Source organism: Cydia amplana, chromosome 12, assembly GCF_948474715.1.
Source record: "Cydia amplana chromosome 12, ilCydAmpl1.1, whole genome shotgun sequence".
Lineage (NCBI taxonomy): Eukaryota > Metazoa > Arthropoda > Insecta > Lepidoptera > Tortricidae > Cydia > Cydia amplana.
This window is the reverse complement of record NC_086080.1, coordinates 8,987,492-9,002,237: the sequence shown is the minus strand read 5'-3', so window position 1 is coordinate 9,002,237 and position 14,746 is coordinate 8,987,492. Positions and strand designations below refer to the sequence as shown.

The following is a 14,746-nucleotide window of genomic DNA, read 5'->3' as shown; positions in this document are numbered from 1 at the left end:
AGTATAGCTTACGTAATTTGGTATGTTAGATTAAGTAAACCCAAGCCTATTTTAGTAATACATAATATTTCCTTTATTCATAATGTTTGTACGTTGGCCCATTGCGGTTCTTGCCCTTTAGAGGATAATAGGTAGGTACCAGCCAAATTAACGCGTGCAAAATTAAGCAGGAAGCAACATGAAACTAATTAAAAATACGTAGGTACCTACCATGAATTAGCTTACTTATCATTGTACAATTACGGATAGATCCACAGAACTCGCTTTCTCTACTTACCTAAAGGTAGGTTATTTTTACAACTTAATTAAAATATGCTTCTTTAGTCTTAGTATTCATTACATTTGACTCATATCAGTCATATCGCCAGTGGGTAGGTGACACAGTCACATTGGAAGACTTGATTCCACTTAAAAGGTCAAATCTATTAATTTGCGGATAGGTTACATATTACCTGGCTAAATGATTATTCTCTTGTACATACAATAATGAATTCATTTTACGCTTACGTAGGTAGTTACTAAGGACATAAATTATTAGATTTATTAGTAATACTTAGTCAGTACCTACTTAAAAATATTACGTGGGTATAACTTACTCGATATTAAACATTATTTATTTAGTTGTACATATGTGCATTGATACTTATGCGGGTAAGTAGGTATAGTCGTCAAAGTTATTAGCTTTGCTCCTCGATGCATCTATCAGCTTACAAATTTTTATGCAGGTTTGCACTTTGCACATTAGATTACTGACATTCAATGTATTATTTGTTTGATAACGAGCGATAATATACCAAAAGATATCTATAGCAAGGCATCTTACGATAGGTATATTATTTGACGTACTATTTGACAGAGTCCACACACGAAGCCAATATATATTTTGGTATATTACTTACGATATATTTTGGTATATTTCGTCTCTCTCACAATGTAGGTGCTAGACAGACATTGACGAGGTTTATGACGGCAATTTTTTTTATTTTGTTATCGTTGTCGTGTGTAGTGCTTAGCTATACTATAAGATATGTTTCGGTATCTTACCATCTCGGTTATTATTACCTCGGTTATCCGAACCCTCAATGATCTACGCGAACTTTATTCAGGTGTTTTATATTTTAATGTTAATTTGTACGTCTATTTGTAACATACTGCACTTTTTTATGTAAACAGGTAGGCATTGTTTTTGTTTGATCTACCTAGTACCAAAATACCCACATTTCGATTATCCAAACTAGTCTCGGTACCAATTAGTGCGTATAATCGAGGTTCTACTGTCATTGCGACAAGGAACCTACCTACCTACTAACAGTAACGTAACACGCTTAATTGATCGCTGGTAGACCGTAACTCGTTGCAATAAGGTTTGCAATTGGGCAACAAACTGTGTCAATAATGTTACCTAAACTACCTCCAAAGTGGCCCAGGGATCAAATTGATTAAATGTTCAGTCAAGATCTACCAATATTGATGCCAAAAATATGTATACGTGACCTTAAAAGAAAGGCGATAAAGTTGTGTCTAACGACTTTAGAGGCATTAAACAAGCATGCATCCTAAAAGTAAACTTAGTTATTACTTACCTATGTACTGAATTATTTAGGATGCTAGTAAGGACTTAAGGACAACTTAATTCAAGATGTAACCCTTTTTGGACCTAGGAGTACTGGTTCTTAATCGAACACAGGTACAGAACCCAAATAAGGATTAACGTGGGAAAATATTGACGAGGTATAGGTGGACTTTCGGTATTTTTATCTAATGCTATTTTATTTATCTTGTTGACGTAAGTATAGGTAAAACGTAGGTATGACGACGCAGAAATTATTGAATTATTATTGTTTATCTGACAATGACTTATAATTAATAATAATTATCAGGTAATAATTCTCTCGTTTTCAATAAGGTTTTAACTTAACAATAGACAGGAAATGGTATTATTTTCCGTCGTCGACCATATGTTGGCCGATTGATCTGTAATTTCTACAAAAAACCTCATTCTTGTAAACAATTATCTTACGTTCATTGTAAGCAAAAATTGCATATAAGCAAACCGCATGTGGCGAATTAAATAGGAGCAAAGGAACCTGTTCCAGCATTTTAGTACGCGTACGGCGTTCAACGAGCCACAAACGGCAGGCCTGTCGCCATAATTTAAAACGATAGCGCGGAATGTAGTTTTATTGTGCACATGCTAACATACCTACTCAACATATTGCCGGTTGTGGACGGCGATAAATGAGCACAAACGAGCGAAAGCCACTTAGACCGAATTTACACTTTGTGGGAGACCGCTGCACCGAGCGCCGACTCGCCGAGATCGCTCCTACGAAGTACAACCTCGTCAGCTGCTATCTACTGTTATTTTATTATATGGGTATATGTAACTACTATCGTGTCTTACAAATCTAACGCCAAACGTATATTTACTATATCTTTTATGGCGAAAAGCATAGGCCACTAAAAACCCACTTACGACTGATCTTTCTTTACACTAGGGTTCATTCAATAGGTCAATGCACTTCCGAGGCAACGACGTCCAAAGCGATTACAAGGCGCTGTTTTTGTAATGAGAATATGAAATAAATACCTACCAATTTAAATGTCCACTTTGCGATAGTTGTTGTAATATTAAGTTTGACGATAATAGTTTGTTAAATTTGTAGATTCTTTACGAGATTCGTCACATAGGTGATAATTATGTTTTAGGCTACAATGTAGCCGAATGCATCACTGTAGCGATAATAATATAAAACAAACAATCAAATTTTGACCAATCGACGATTGTAACCGAGGTTGTGCAAAGTATTGAAGCGTGTTCTAATAAGTGCTTGTGTTTAGAAAGAAAGGCTAAGCCATATTGACAAGGTAATCAGCAGGCACAATAAGTCGACAACACGGCTTATACCTGGTCGCGCGCTGTATCGTGATAACAGACGGGTTTGTGTACTTACCTCGAGATCTTCGTAGGTGCGAAATGCCATTATGGCGAATCCATCGATGATGTCCTCCTCTCCGAGTGGCTCCCGCGACTTTTTCCTCCTGGTAGGAGGACGAGGCGGCTTCTCTCTCGCCGGGGACTCGTCCTCGCCGCTGTCCCCATCCTTAACTTTACTCTCTCGCTGTGCTTGCATGCGCTGTGCCCGTTCCCTTCGCCTATTTCTCTGATTGCGCTGCTTCACTTCGTTTTCCATCGTTCGCACATTATTCGAATCACCCGACCACCGTGTTTCACTACACTAAAATCCGCACTTCACTGGAATCACTCATGGTTATCCGTCGATATTAGGCTGTATTCAACAAAATACAAATCTTGCACTCGGAGAAAGACACTGGCTGTTTCCAATGGCGGATTGTACACCGTTGCCGCATTGCAAGTAAAATGGCCGCGTAGCACTCGACGGGCTGTCTTCTTTCACATTCACGTAAATGGAGACATAATTACACTTAAACTAAGACATATTACATTATAATTTAACAAGAACTAAGATAATAATACATTAAATTAAGTTTATACATTATTCTCTATGTTGAGAATCAGTCAATAGTCAATACAATGAAAGGTGTTGCACGACGCCAACGCTACGTCGCGGTCGCGATGGTGAACTAAATCAGGGATACCAACATAACACGTCAAAGCACAATAGGGCGGCTGTGGCAATGTGGCGCTCGCTTCGGTTGTACTCTTTTCACTCGTACGCTTACACCTATCTTCCCTCTCGTAAAATACAAACTGCTGATGGCGTGTTTGAGTTGACGATATTTACGCTATTTTTCAAAAGTAGATGGTATTTAGGCAGCTCTTATTTTTATAACGTTAAGGGTCAAAATAAAGTAATGTTTTAAAAACAATGTCGTAAACAGTGTGCAGATTTTTTTACCTAGCAACTTTATTTGTAGTAGAGTAGAGCCGTAGTAGAGCTATGGTAGAGCAATTAAATAAAAATTAAGCTTTTTGCAAGGTTTTGTTAAAAATAAAAAATACTCTCTTATTTTATTTTATGAGTTTATTTTTATAACTTCGTTTCAGTTAAAGCACTATAAGACGAAATCAATGTTGTTGGTCAAACCAATTTGTCAGTCAGTAGGAACCAGGAAAACTACACTCATCCTTTTCTTTTGAGTGCTAGTACTAGTGTAAGACAAAGATAGTATGATTCTCTCTGTCTAACTAAATGTAAATGAGACAGTCCTTTGATAAACTATAGCTAGATAGTCGTTGTTTTTATTTAATTTTTGGCGTAGGTAATATGTTGTTATAAAGCGCTCAAAAACAACAATACAAATAAGCCGAATTTGGGCAATCTGCGGAAATAATTCGTGTAGTTTTGAAAATTGGTACAGGTAACCTATACCTTGTGGTGTCCAAATAAACATACTAAAATAGGTGGGGTGTATGCTGAGGGTGTACAGAGGGGTGAAGGGCGGGGGGGGGGGGGGGTTATTACGTGGAGGACATTTTTTGCTTCGGACAAAAGTTTTTACATAAAATTTCCTACAAATTGGGTTATGTTTATTTTTACTCTACGATAAATACTTTAGGAGCTACAGGCTGTTAAAATTAACAAATAATAAAAAAGATCACCCCACTTAGCTCATGTAGGGGAGCCACCCTAAAAAAATATTTTTTATAGTTTTTATTTTACGACTTTTCCTAGGTATGCTATTCGTAGGTACGATATTCGAGATATAAGCAAAAATACGTAAAAAGGTACCTTCAAGCCGCACTCTCAGTACCTACACCCCCTACACTCAAGGACTTTTAGTACCTATGTTTATTTGGACACCACAAGGTAGACCTGTGCCAATTTTCAAAACTACACGAATTATTTCCGCAGATTGCCCAAATTCGGCTTAATTTGACGTGGCTAGAAAGAGTCCTTGAAGTCTACTTACTTGGAGATTTTTACTTTTGATTTCCTCGCAAGTGTGAGAATTTCATCAAAAATAAAAGGGGTGTCCAAATTAGAAAATTCGTTGCCCCTTTTCAGATATTAAATAAATACATACTTATTAAGAAGTTACTGAGAACTTCCCATGTAGAGAATCTCGCAATTTTGGCATCTTTCCGCCTAATATAGATAAGATAATTTATTGTTTGGCGTTTAAGGGCGTCAGTGAAAGAAACAGCGGGTGAAGATTTGCCAGCAGTACGTAATTATTATTTACTTGTCTTTGGCCAGACTCTGAATATTATTGGAGCGCGTAATTTTAACGAGTCGTATAGTCATTTAAGTGACGTTTTGCATACATTAATGTGTTATTCTTAGCTAACGAGATTAAAATTTATCTGTTATGTTTGTGTATTGCTCTCCCCACTTAGAATATTCTGGGAGTGACTTACGCTTTTGTCTAGTACAATTTTGTTATTCTGATTTAGATCACACTCTTAGCTTGATGTCGTCGCATGACTGATCGTTGTAGAACTTCCTAAGGAAGGCCTTTGACCTAAAGAGAGGTAAATAAAATATTGCCAATTTGCCACTATATAACGTAGTTACAGTTAGTAGTAAATAATAACGATATTATTTTTTTATATAGAGGTAAGAGGTCAGGGTGGCCAAATCCATCAGCGGGCAAATCCGTCGAACAACATTTGTGGCTATTCTAACAACAGTACGCCATAGCGAGTGGACAAATCCGTCAATTACGAAAAGGGAAAAATCGTCATGTGCCGGAATTTCCCTATTTCATATATTGCCAACCTTTTTTGATTTGACTCAAGTGTAACTCATATTCATGAGAGGTGATGCGATATTCTTACTGAATTGTAAAATTTATTATATAAATTCGTCGTAGCTTTCGTAGATCAATCTATATCTGTGCTGTATTATTTAAAATTAGAAAGTAGATATTATTTTTAAAGTTTTTAAAAATGTTCATTACCCCTGAATTTAAAAATAGGACGGAATTGCCCCAAAAAAATATATTTGGTAATAAAATCTAAAATGAACTTTAAATAGAGGTCGCTAAGGTTTAGTTTCGATTAAGAGTATAGTGGTATTTGTTCACTTGACGTATATTATGTTTGTAATACGTCACGATCCAAGAAAAATCGTTGGTTGACGGAAATGCCCCAAACTCTAGGGAAAATCCGTCAACTGACATGTCTTTAAAAAAATCATATTTAAATAACCAGCAGTACTAGCAATTTAATATGAGTACCTTTATATAGCCAAATAAGTGCTTAATCTATTACAGTCATCAGGTTTATTAAAAATTAAATATCATCGTAGTTATGACCAGCCAAAGTGAACTTATAAAAAAGTATGACGGAAATGCCCTCATTGACCTTACCTATATAATATACCTACCTATATGCCTCTTATTTTTAGGTTTCCGTACCCAAAGGGTAAAAACGGGACCCTATTACTAAGACTCCGCTGTCCGTCCGTCCGTCCGTCTGTCACCAGGCTGTATCTCACGAACCGTGATAGCTAGACAGTTGAAATTTTCACAGATGATGTATTTCTGTTGCCGCTATAACAACAAATACTAAAAACAGAATAAAATAAAGATTTAAGTGGGGCTCCCATACAACAAACGTGATTTTTGACCGAAGTTAAGCAACGTCGGGCGGGGTCTGTACTTGGATGGGTGACCGTTTTTTTGCTTGTTTTGCTCTTTTTTTTGTTGATGGTGCGGAACCCTGCGTGCGCGAGTCCGACTCGCACTTGGCCGGTTTTTTAAACCACCTCGCTTACATTCGACCGGCTGTAGAGGTATCACTCGGCCGGAAAACCATACTCTATTAATCCATTACATTACTGTTTTTAGGGTTCCGTACCCAAAGGGTAAAAACGGGACCCTATTACTAAGACTCCGCTGTCCGTCCGTCCGTCCGTCCGTCCGTCTGTCACCAGGCTGTATTTCACGAACCGTGATAGCTAGACAGTTGAAATTTTCACAGATGATGTATTTCTGTTGCCGCTATAACAACAAATACTAAAAACTGAATAAAATAAACATTTAAGTGGGGCTCCCATACAACAAACGTGATTTTTGACCGAAGTTAAGCAACGTCGGGCGGGGTCAGTACTTGGATGGGTGACCGTTTTTTGCTTGTTTTGCTCTATTTTTTGTTGATGGTGCGGAACCCTCCGTGCGCGAGTCCGACTCGCACTTGGCCGGTTTTACCTTTGTAAAGTTTGTAGTACTTTACGGAAGAAATGCAAAAAGGAACTGTATTTAAGGTATGAGCGTTAATTTAATTAAACAAGTTTTCAACAAGCGAATATTCAGCCTACGAATTTCTACTCATACTTTATGAGCTCTTTCGATCCAAATAGGAAAAAAAATCCATATATTTATCAAAAATTCAAAGTCCATGAGAAACGGTAAGTAGTAATAACATAAAAATGTAAAATAAAAAAGTGTAAGTAACCACAAGTGTAGAGGAGTTAATATTCCTCACAATACTAAACGACCTTGCCTAAAACTATTTTTAGGTACTTTAGCTTTTAAAAACAATTTTATTAATTACTTATCTACCTATGAATATAAAACTCGCATGACATGATGACACGACAGATAAGCGGCTCACGGGTAAAGAGCATATGGGCCATTATCTATGAAAAGGGACCTTATTGTCGATGGCGCTTACGCCGCACAGCGTCGCGCGGCATTGTATTTATATCGGAGCATCGTTGATAATGGCGTAATCGCCATCGACAATAAGGTCCCTTTTCATAGATAACGTCACATATAATCACTACGTTCTACTCACCGGCTCAGTATACCACGCGTCACCGTCGAGGTAGCCTGTTTGTGCCACTCGACACTCATTTATAAACACGAATTATTAAATAAACAAACAAGTAACTGTATAGGTATAAAACGTTGATGAAAACGCAAGGATTTGTGGGTATGTGATAGTATAACAATCAAATAAGTAACATTTAGGGTAAGTAAAATGTTTAGGTTCTTAATAGCGAACTTGTGTATTTAAATGACATCTTTGTGATGCTGATGATGTTAAGGACAAAGCTCCACAAAACTACATTTGTTTGACTGTGGAGTAGCACTATTCTATACTTAATTAAATTTAAATATTATAAGTAATAGGCTTACATTGGGAGTTATAATACTTAAGTAGGTAATAATGTCATGAATACTCTATACTACTCTTTAGGGCAACACATTCCCCTATAGTGTACTGTAGTGTAGTGTGTCCCCTATAGTGTAGTGTGTGTGTATAGTGTACTATACCTTTTAAGACTGTTTTTAGGGTTCCGTATCCAAAGGGTAAAAAACGCGACCCTATTACTAAGACTTCGCTGTCCGTCCGTCCGTCCGTCCGTCTGTCACCAGGCTGTAACTCATGAACTGCGACAGTTGAAATTTTCACAAATGATGTATCTCTGTTGCCGCTATAACAACAAATACTAAAAATAAAATAAATATTTAAGGGGGCTCCCATACAACAAACACAATTTTTTTGCTCTATTTTTTGTTGATGGTGCGGAACCCTCCGTGCGCGAGTCCGACTCGCACTTGGCCGGTTTTATTAATTTACTTTTTTGGGCTATTTTACTATGTCCGCGGGCAAAGTATTCAGTAAATAGGGTAACCGTTTCTTAATTTAGAATACCCTTTACCAGCAGCTTGTTTGTTTTCTTTACCATATCATCCATAATGCGACGAATACACAAAACCAGTTTGTGTGACCTCTGAATACACGTACTATATATATTAAGTACCAGAAAAATAAAAAATTGCGTATATGACTTCCTTGTAAATTCCTGCTAAATTCCTTGTACAACAGCATTAGGGCAGAACCGTCGACTAAACATTTTTTTTGTTCCATTTCAATACGTTTGGGGCTCCCCTTCTTATAATATCATATATTCTCTAAAACAGTGGTTCCTAACCTTTTCAATCCGGTCACCTCTATGACTAACTAGGGCATCTGATTTTACCCCTCCTCCCAATGGTAACAAAAAAAAATGTGTACGTTTGTTGTATTGTTATATTAGGTTAGCTAATTACCCCCGTAAAATACCAGTTTTACCCCCACGGGGGTAATTACCCCCAGGTTAGGAACCACTGCTCTAAAAGATCGTGTGAATTAGTTTTTGAAACAACATTTATTATCTGTTTAATCTCGCGTCTAAATTAAATTTGGATCGGATAACGCTGTTTAATTTACCGTCAACACAGTTTTATTGTAAGCTCGTTTTTGTTCTCTTATTAAATATTTATAAAATATGACACTGCTTGATTAATACTTTTTATCGTGTTTCAATGAGCTTTGTCTACAATAGTGGTGCTAACTGCTAGCCTGGTGGCTATATATTATTACTTGGTATTAAAGGATATCAAATTCTGCGTTTACAAAAGTTCACATTTTTTCTACTACTCTTTAATATTACGGTTCGGTAGGTAAGATTGGACACAATATTAACCATCTAAAATATTAGTGTTTGATAAAATAATGGTACTTAATAAATTCTACAGGTACATGATAGGTATGGAGATAATACGGAATAGGAGACAAAATGCATGGAATAAAATAAGCGTAGCAACAAAAACGTATAGAAATTCATGCGTCCGGAAAAATAGCCTAATAGTGACACTGCATAGGAAAATAAAAAAGTGGGAAAAACGCGAATGGAACAAAAAATATTGGGGAACAAAAATTTTGGGTAGCTGTACTCAGCATGTTGCTGGCGACTTCCAGCGCCACGACCCTGAGTGGCGATTTTACGACTCTTCTCTTTCTATTCCGCACAGACTCTGCTATAAACCGTTTTGGTTACACGATGCATACAACCTGCGCAAATACCCCAAAAATACATGACTAATAAGGTTGCAAAGATTAAAATAATAACTTTGATTGAGTCACGGTTGACAAATTTTAGTCAGTTGAAGGCATTTGCTGTATTTTCATTATGTAAATTATTCCGACGATAATTCTAGATGCTGTTTCAGATACTTTGCGTAAGTTTTCTGGCAAATGAAATACTTAGTTTGAATGTAAATTTTGAAGCACTATAAATAAGTCGGCAAAATGCCATTTGGTCTTTGTGCTTGTTTGTAAGTGTTTGTTTTTATTAAAGTTTTTGTTAAATAGGTAGGTACTACCAGTTGCCGTTGCCGGACGCCAGACCGTCAGCATCTCCAGCATGAGGATGCCTCGTATGGCTCCTCTACACGATGGGCCAACGCCGGCCACTCCAAGGGACGCATTTATGCGTTAGAGGGAGCAAGTGATATTGCTATCTCATTCTACCGCATGGCTGCGTCCCTTGGAGTGGCCGGCGTTGGCCCATCGTGTAGAGGAGCCAGTAGAGAGGAGAGAGGCGAAACACATGTCGAGTATTGTACTTTTGGTGGTGGTTTCTAATATTTATTTGCGTATTTTTTTGCGGTGGGAGGGTGGTACATTAATTGCATGCAAAAATACGCAAGTAGGTATACAGATGTAGTGCATAAATGTCATGCCATGCTACTGACCAACCCCAGACAATCAACATCAGACCTCAGTACTTTTTGTACCGAGACTGACTGAAATAGAAGTATGTACGTTTCCGTGAAAATACGAAGGGAAATAATTATACACCTACATCATCGAGTGCTCCGCTCGCTCGACGCACATTTTATCAACCTATACACAAAAATACAAACATGTTTATTTATTTATTTCAGCCCTATCTTCAAAATGGGTGTAAAAGGTTTAGACAGAGCTATCATATCGGCAGCGATAGTCGGCATCCTGATATCCACGTATGCCTTGTACGTGGAGCTGTCCGCCGAAGCAGACCCCGAGTATAAGGCCTACTGCGACCTCACTGAAAAAGTCAGCTGCTCGAAAGTTCTCACGTCTGGGTAAGTAATTCTACTATCGTTCGTTCGCGTTAAGGATCCAGTAAAATCATGATTGTCCGCCACCCTATGATGGATGTCCGTAAACAATCCAATCATTTCTAATTAGATTGTATGCCTACAACTGGTCACTGTGAACTTGACTTTCAATTAGGAACGATTTGATTGGTTACGGGCGACAATTATTTTACGAACTATATGTGCTGTTAGATAATTTTGTAACCTTTCTCTTTTCTTCGGGATGTGATCGTGACATTCGTGACCATTCGCGACGTGCGACAAGCTTGAGGGACAATGAATTTACCTACCTATAAACAGTGGCAGATTTACATTCTTTGCCGCCCTTGGCCCTGTAGTAAGCACTAGCCGCCCCTTTCTACCCATCATATAAACTGCCGCCCCAAATATCTGGCCGCACTAGGCCCGCGGGCCTAGGTACTCGGCCTTAGGGCAAATCCGCCACTGCCTATAAATCATAAACGCTATATCTATGAATTTACCCAAGGCTTGGCATAAGGATCAGAAAAATTAAAAGGCCATTGACTCTTGCTATGCCATTTGACTTTTCAACCCAGAAGAGAAATTGGGCATTGTTGTCATGTGGATGGTCTGGTTTCCTTTCCACAGAATGTATTCCTCCATCGATGAGCTAAATAAATAATCTGATAGTTTGTTGGTTCAACCAAGGACCTCCATCTCGAAAGTTGCACTGTGTAGGTACCTGAACCACTGTTTCTGAATGCGCCAACGCCAAGTTGTTAAATAAATCACTAAAATTCTTAAAACGGACTTCAATCTTGCGAAACGCGATTCAAATTCCACTTTAGAAAGCATTTCTGTCTAGCGTAAAAGCTGTTTCCATAAATAATTTTCCAACTTGTGGATCATCAAACAGCTAGGGGAGATTTTTGAAAGCCCTTTCAATGGAGCATAACTCAATGGATGGGGTGAGCACAATTTTCGTCACCAATTTACCTTCCCCTTTATGTCTATTATTGCTTATCGTGATTATAATGGGTAGGTATCTCTTGTCTATTTTCATCGCTGATTCGATGAGATTTGATGGTTAAAATATTGTTATTACACTTATTTAAGGTTTTGTCTGTGGGAAAGGTACTGTAGGTAGAAAAATGTTGGATCATAGACTAGGAATCCTCTAGACTGAATTTAGAGCAATGATTTCATGAAACCGATGCTGCCAAAAATACGGAGGGTCCGGGGGGGACGAGGTGAGTGAATCCCGTGCCGTGATTGGTCCGTTCAAAGACACGGACCAATCACGGCACGGGATTGACTCGAAGATGGAGTAAAACTACCGTATAAGTGGCAGAGGGGGTAGCGTTACTATGCTTAGTCTAGAGGATGTCTTGTCTGTGTGTTGGATACTCATTAATTTATATAAATGTACGTAGGTAATTTTTTATTGGGATGGCGTCTACTAAACATTTTATTACGTAGCAGGTATTTATTTAAAAATAGGTATAGTTAGGGTCATCTATAGATACCAAATTTTGAAGTTAAATACAAAACACGGGAATTTTCTTTTAAATTATTGGATAGCAATAATAAAATACGATAATGTAGGTACCTACCTTATTAATGTCCCCTACCTAGCTACCTACTTACTTACTTAATTTATTGGTTTTTTTTCGCAGTTTCTCCAAAGGATTTGGCTTGGTGGCGAAAGGGTCTCAGTTAGAACTTCCGAATTGCATTTATGGAATTATTTTCTACTGCCTCATGATTATTATGAGTAAGTACATATAGGTATACTACTCCATAGCCATACCTGAACATTTTCAAAGCTTAGTTTATTCGTTTATTTATGGAACCTTTGTCGAGTTCTGTTATTTCTACTCAAGATTCACGAGTCTAATTTGCACACATTTTTCATAAGGTCAATATGGGTATACAAATATATAAATACTTATTATAAGTGAAGCTGGCCTTCACATTGGAGCCTGTTTGTATATTGATAAGCGTTTATTGCAAGTTCATACATAGCTACTTGCATTTAATGGTAGTATGAATTCGCAAATAAGACTAATCTAGTGTAAATAAAAACTAAAATAAGAGCGTAACTACGTTTAGTATTGAGAACCGAGCTTGCTGCGGACTAAGGCAACTTTTGCCCGTGCTACAAATCTTTTACTTGCTACTTCTATCGACATGCTGTACCAAGTGCCTACTCAATGCTAATCTAACTTGCAAAGTCGATAACCGACAATCGCGATACGCCTGCATCACCGCAGTCGTGACTCTTTCCTGAGAAAACTATTGCGAAGACCTTAGAAGCTCAGTGCAAAGTAAGTTAGGTACTTTACGCTTATTTGGTATCTCACGAGTGGGTAACTGTTAACGTAATGGGCCACTTCGTACACTCGCACCGAGTGCCTAGGAAGTGTGAATCGAGGGTTTACTGAGTTGCTGATAATGATTTATTGACGTTGCGGTCCGTGCACTTAATACCTATAGTAGGTAAGTAATAACTCGATAGCGTTTAAGGCCGGCTGATATTTGTTTTCCCTCGTTGTTTTCCTTGTTTCCGGGGCCAAGAATATTAATATACCTATATCGTTTTCAACATTTTTGATTTCGTCAGTTTGTCGAGTTAAAAGTCAATCGGGACAAGTGCGTCCATAGGAGTAACTTATAAGCTTAGTCTAAGCGTACTCGTACTTAGGAGCCTTATTGTTAGATACATCTTACGTTAGATGTTTACAGATCTTACATAAAGGGTTAGAGACCCTTCGAACGGAACCAAGCTTTTTCCAGTAAGGAAAGGGAATCGGTTATTAATGTTATTATAACGCAAGGGCCTAGCTGTAACGTACCTTGAGTTGCCTCTCGGTCGGTGGACATGACCCGATCCCGACTGACCTGAAAATCCTCGTAACTACAATTTATTACTTCAATGTCATTGCGTCTCACTCTCTCATTAGGGAAAATGTGTGACAAAATACATTGTGATAACCTGATGATAACTACCTAAAAGATGCGAGTGATAGCTAAAGAAGATGGCGCTATACGACGCCATGTGTTTTGTAGTAAGTAGTTCTAAGCATAATAGCATCGGTCGCAGACGTTTCTGCTTGTTAAAAAAACTAAATTAGTAAGTAGGTAATTGTCGATTTTTGATTATCTTTACATTAGTATACGGAGCCTCCAGCGCCACAGACCTACATTAGCTATCAAATTCTTAGCACGAGTTGGTAAGACCTACTTTACGCATAGGTAGGTACTTAACGAGACTTACACAGTCATCTAATACCATCAATGCACACATCACATCTTAGTACATATCGCTGGATAATTTGGATATGATATGAATATTACCTTAATTCTTTTATTATTATTTATTTTAGTTATTTATTACACAAAAGTTACAACTTTTTTGTTAAGGACAAAGCTCCACAAAACTACATTTGTTTGTTTTTCTTGTTTCAGCTACGTACGACAACATGTCGGTGGTGCGACTACAGCTTTTAACTGCAGTGATGTCGGTTCTCACCTGCATCTACTTAGCCTACCTTTTATTATTCGTTCTACAAGATTTCTGCTTGGTTTGTATCTCCACTTACTTTGTAAATGGTGGCATAGCCGCATTAGTCTACAGGAAATTGAAATATGTCATTAAAAAATGCCGATAAATGTAACAACATACTCGTGTGAACTGTAAAAAATAATTGATTCAAATGATTAAAAGTTTGTAAAAGTGATTTTGTTTTCATTTACGGTTTCAGTGCCCTCTGTCAGCGAGTAGTAGTACTGTATAAAAGCATTTAAAAGTTAAGTGTCCAGATCACAGATGGCGCTTTACTACAATTGTTTATAACGCCATCTGTTGACTTCCACTATCAATATCACTTAGTTCCGTAAGTGGCTAAGGTGACATCTATTGGCGAGTAGTATGTCATTTGAT

General features: G+C 37.7%; 2 protein-coding genes across 2 annotated transcripts in view; one reads left to right on the top strand and one right to left on the bottom strand.

Moving 5' to 3' along the window:
- Window positions 1-3,596, bottom strand: part of LOC134652994 (autism susceptibility gene 2 protein-like) — a 77,058-nt gene extending 73,462 nt beyond the window's left edge. Inside the window, exon 1 of the mRNA XM_063508267.1 lies at window positions 2,955-3,596. Within this exon, the coding sequence (XP_063364337.1) occupies window positions 2,955-3,194 (240 nt within the window). The 5' untranslated portion in view covers window positions 3,195-3,596. The remainder of the gene's footprint in view (window positions 1-2,954) is intronic.
- On the top strand, window positions 2,678-14,543 carry LOC134652987 (vitamin K epoxide reductase complex subunit 1-like protein 1). Its single transcript, XM_063508261.1, has 4 exons — window positions 2,678-2,940; window positions 10,648-10,827; window positions 12,480-12,577; window positions 14,272-14,543. The coding sequence occupies exons 2-4, from the start codon at window positions 10,661-10,663 to the stop codon at window positions 14,472-14,474; spliced, it is 468 nt and encodes a 155-aa protein (XP_063364331.1). The 5' UTR covers window positions 2,678-2,940; window positions 10,648-10,660; the 3' UTR covers window positions 14,475-14,543.
- Window positions 14,544-14,746: the final 203 nt, after the last annotated feature.

Bases quoted from the DNA above. Each gene is read 5' to 3' on its own strand.
- LOC134652987 (XM_063508261.1), top strand. From the start codon at position 10,661: ATGGGTGTAAAAGGTTTAGACAGAGCTATCATATCGGCAGCGATAGTC. The intron at 10,828-12,479 runs GTAAGTAATTCT...TTTTTTTCGCAG, and splicing joins TCGAAAGTTCTCACGTCTGG to TTTCTCCAAAGGATTTGGCT. The intron at 12,578-14,271 runs GTAAGTACATAT...TTCTTGTTTCAG, and splicing joins CTGCCTCATGATTATTATGA to CTACGTACGACAACATGTCG.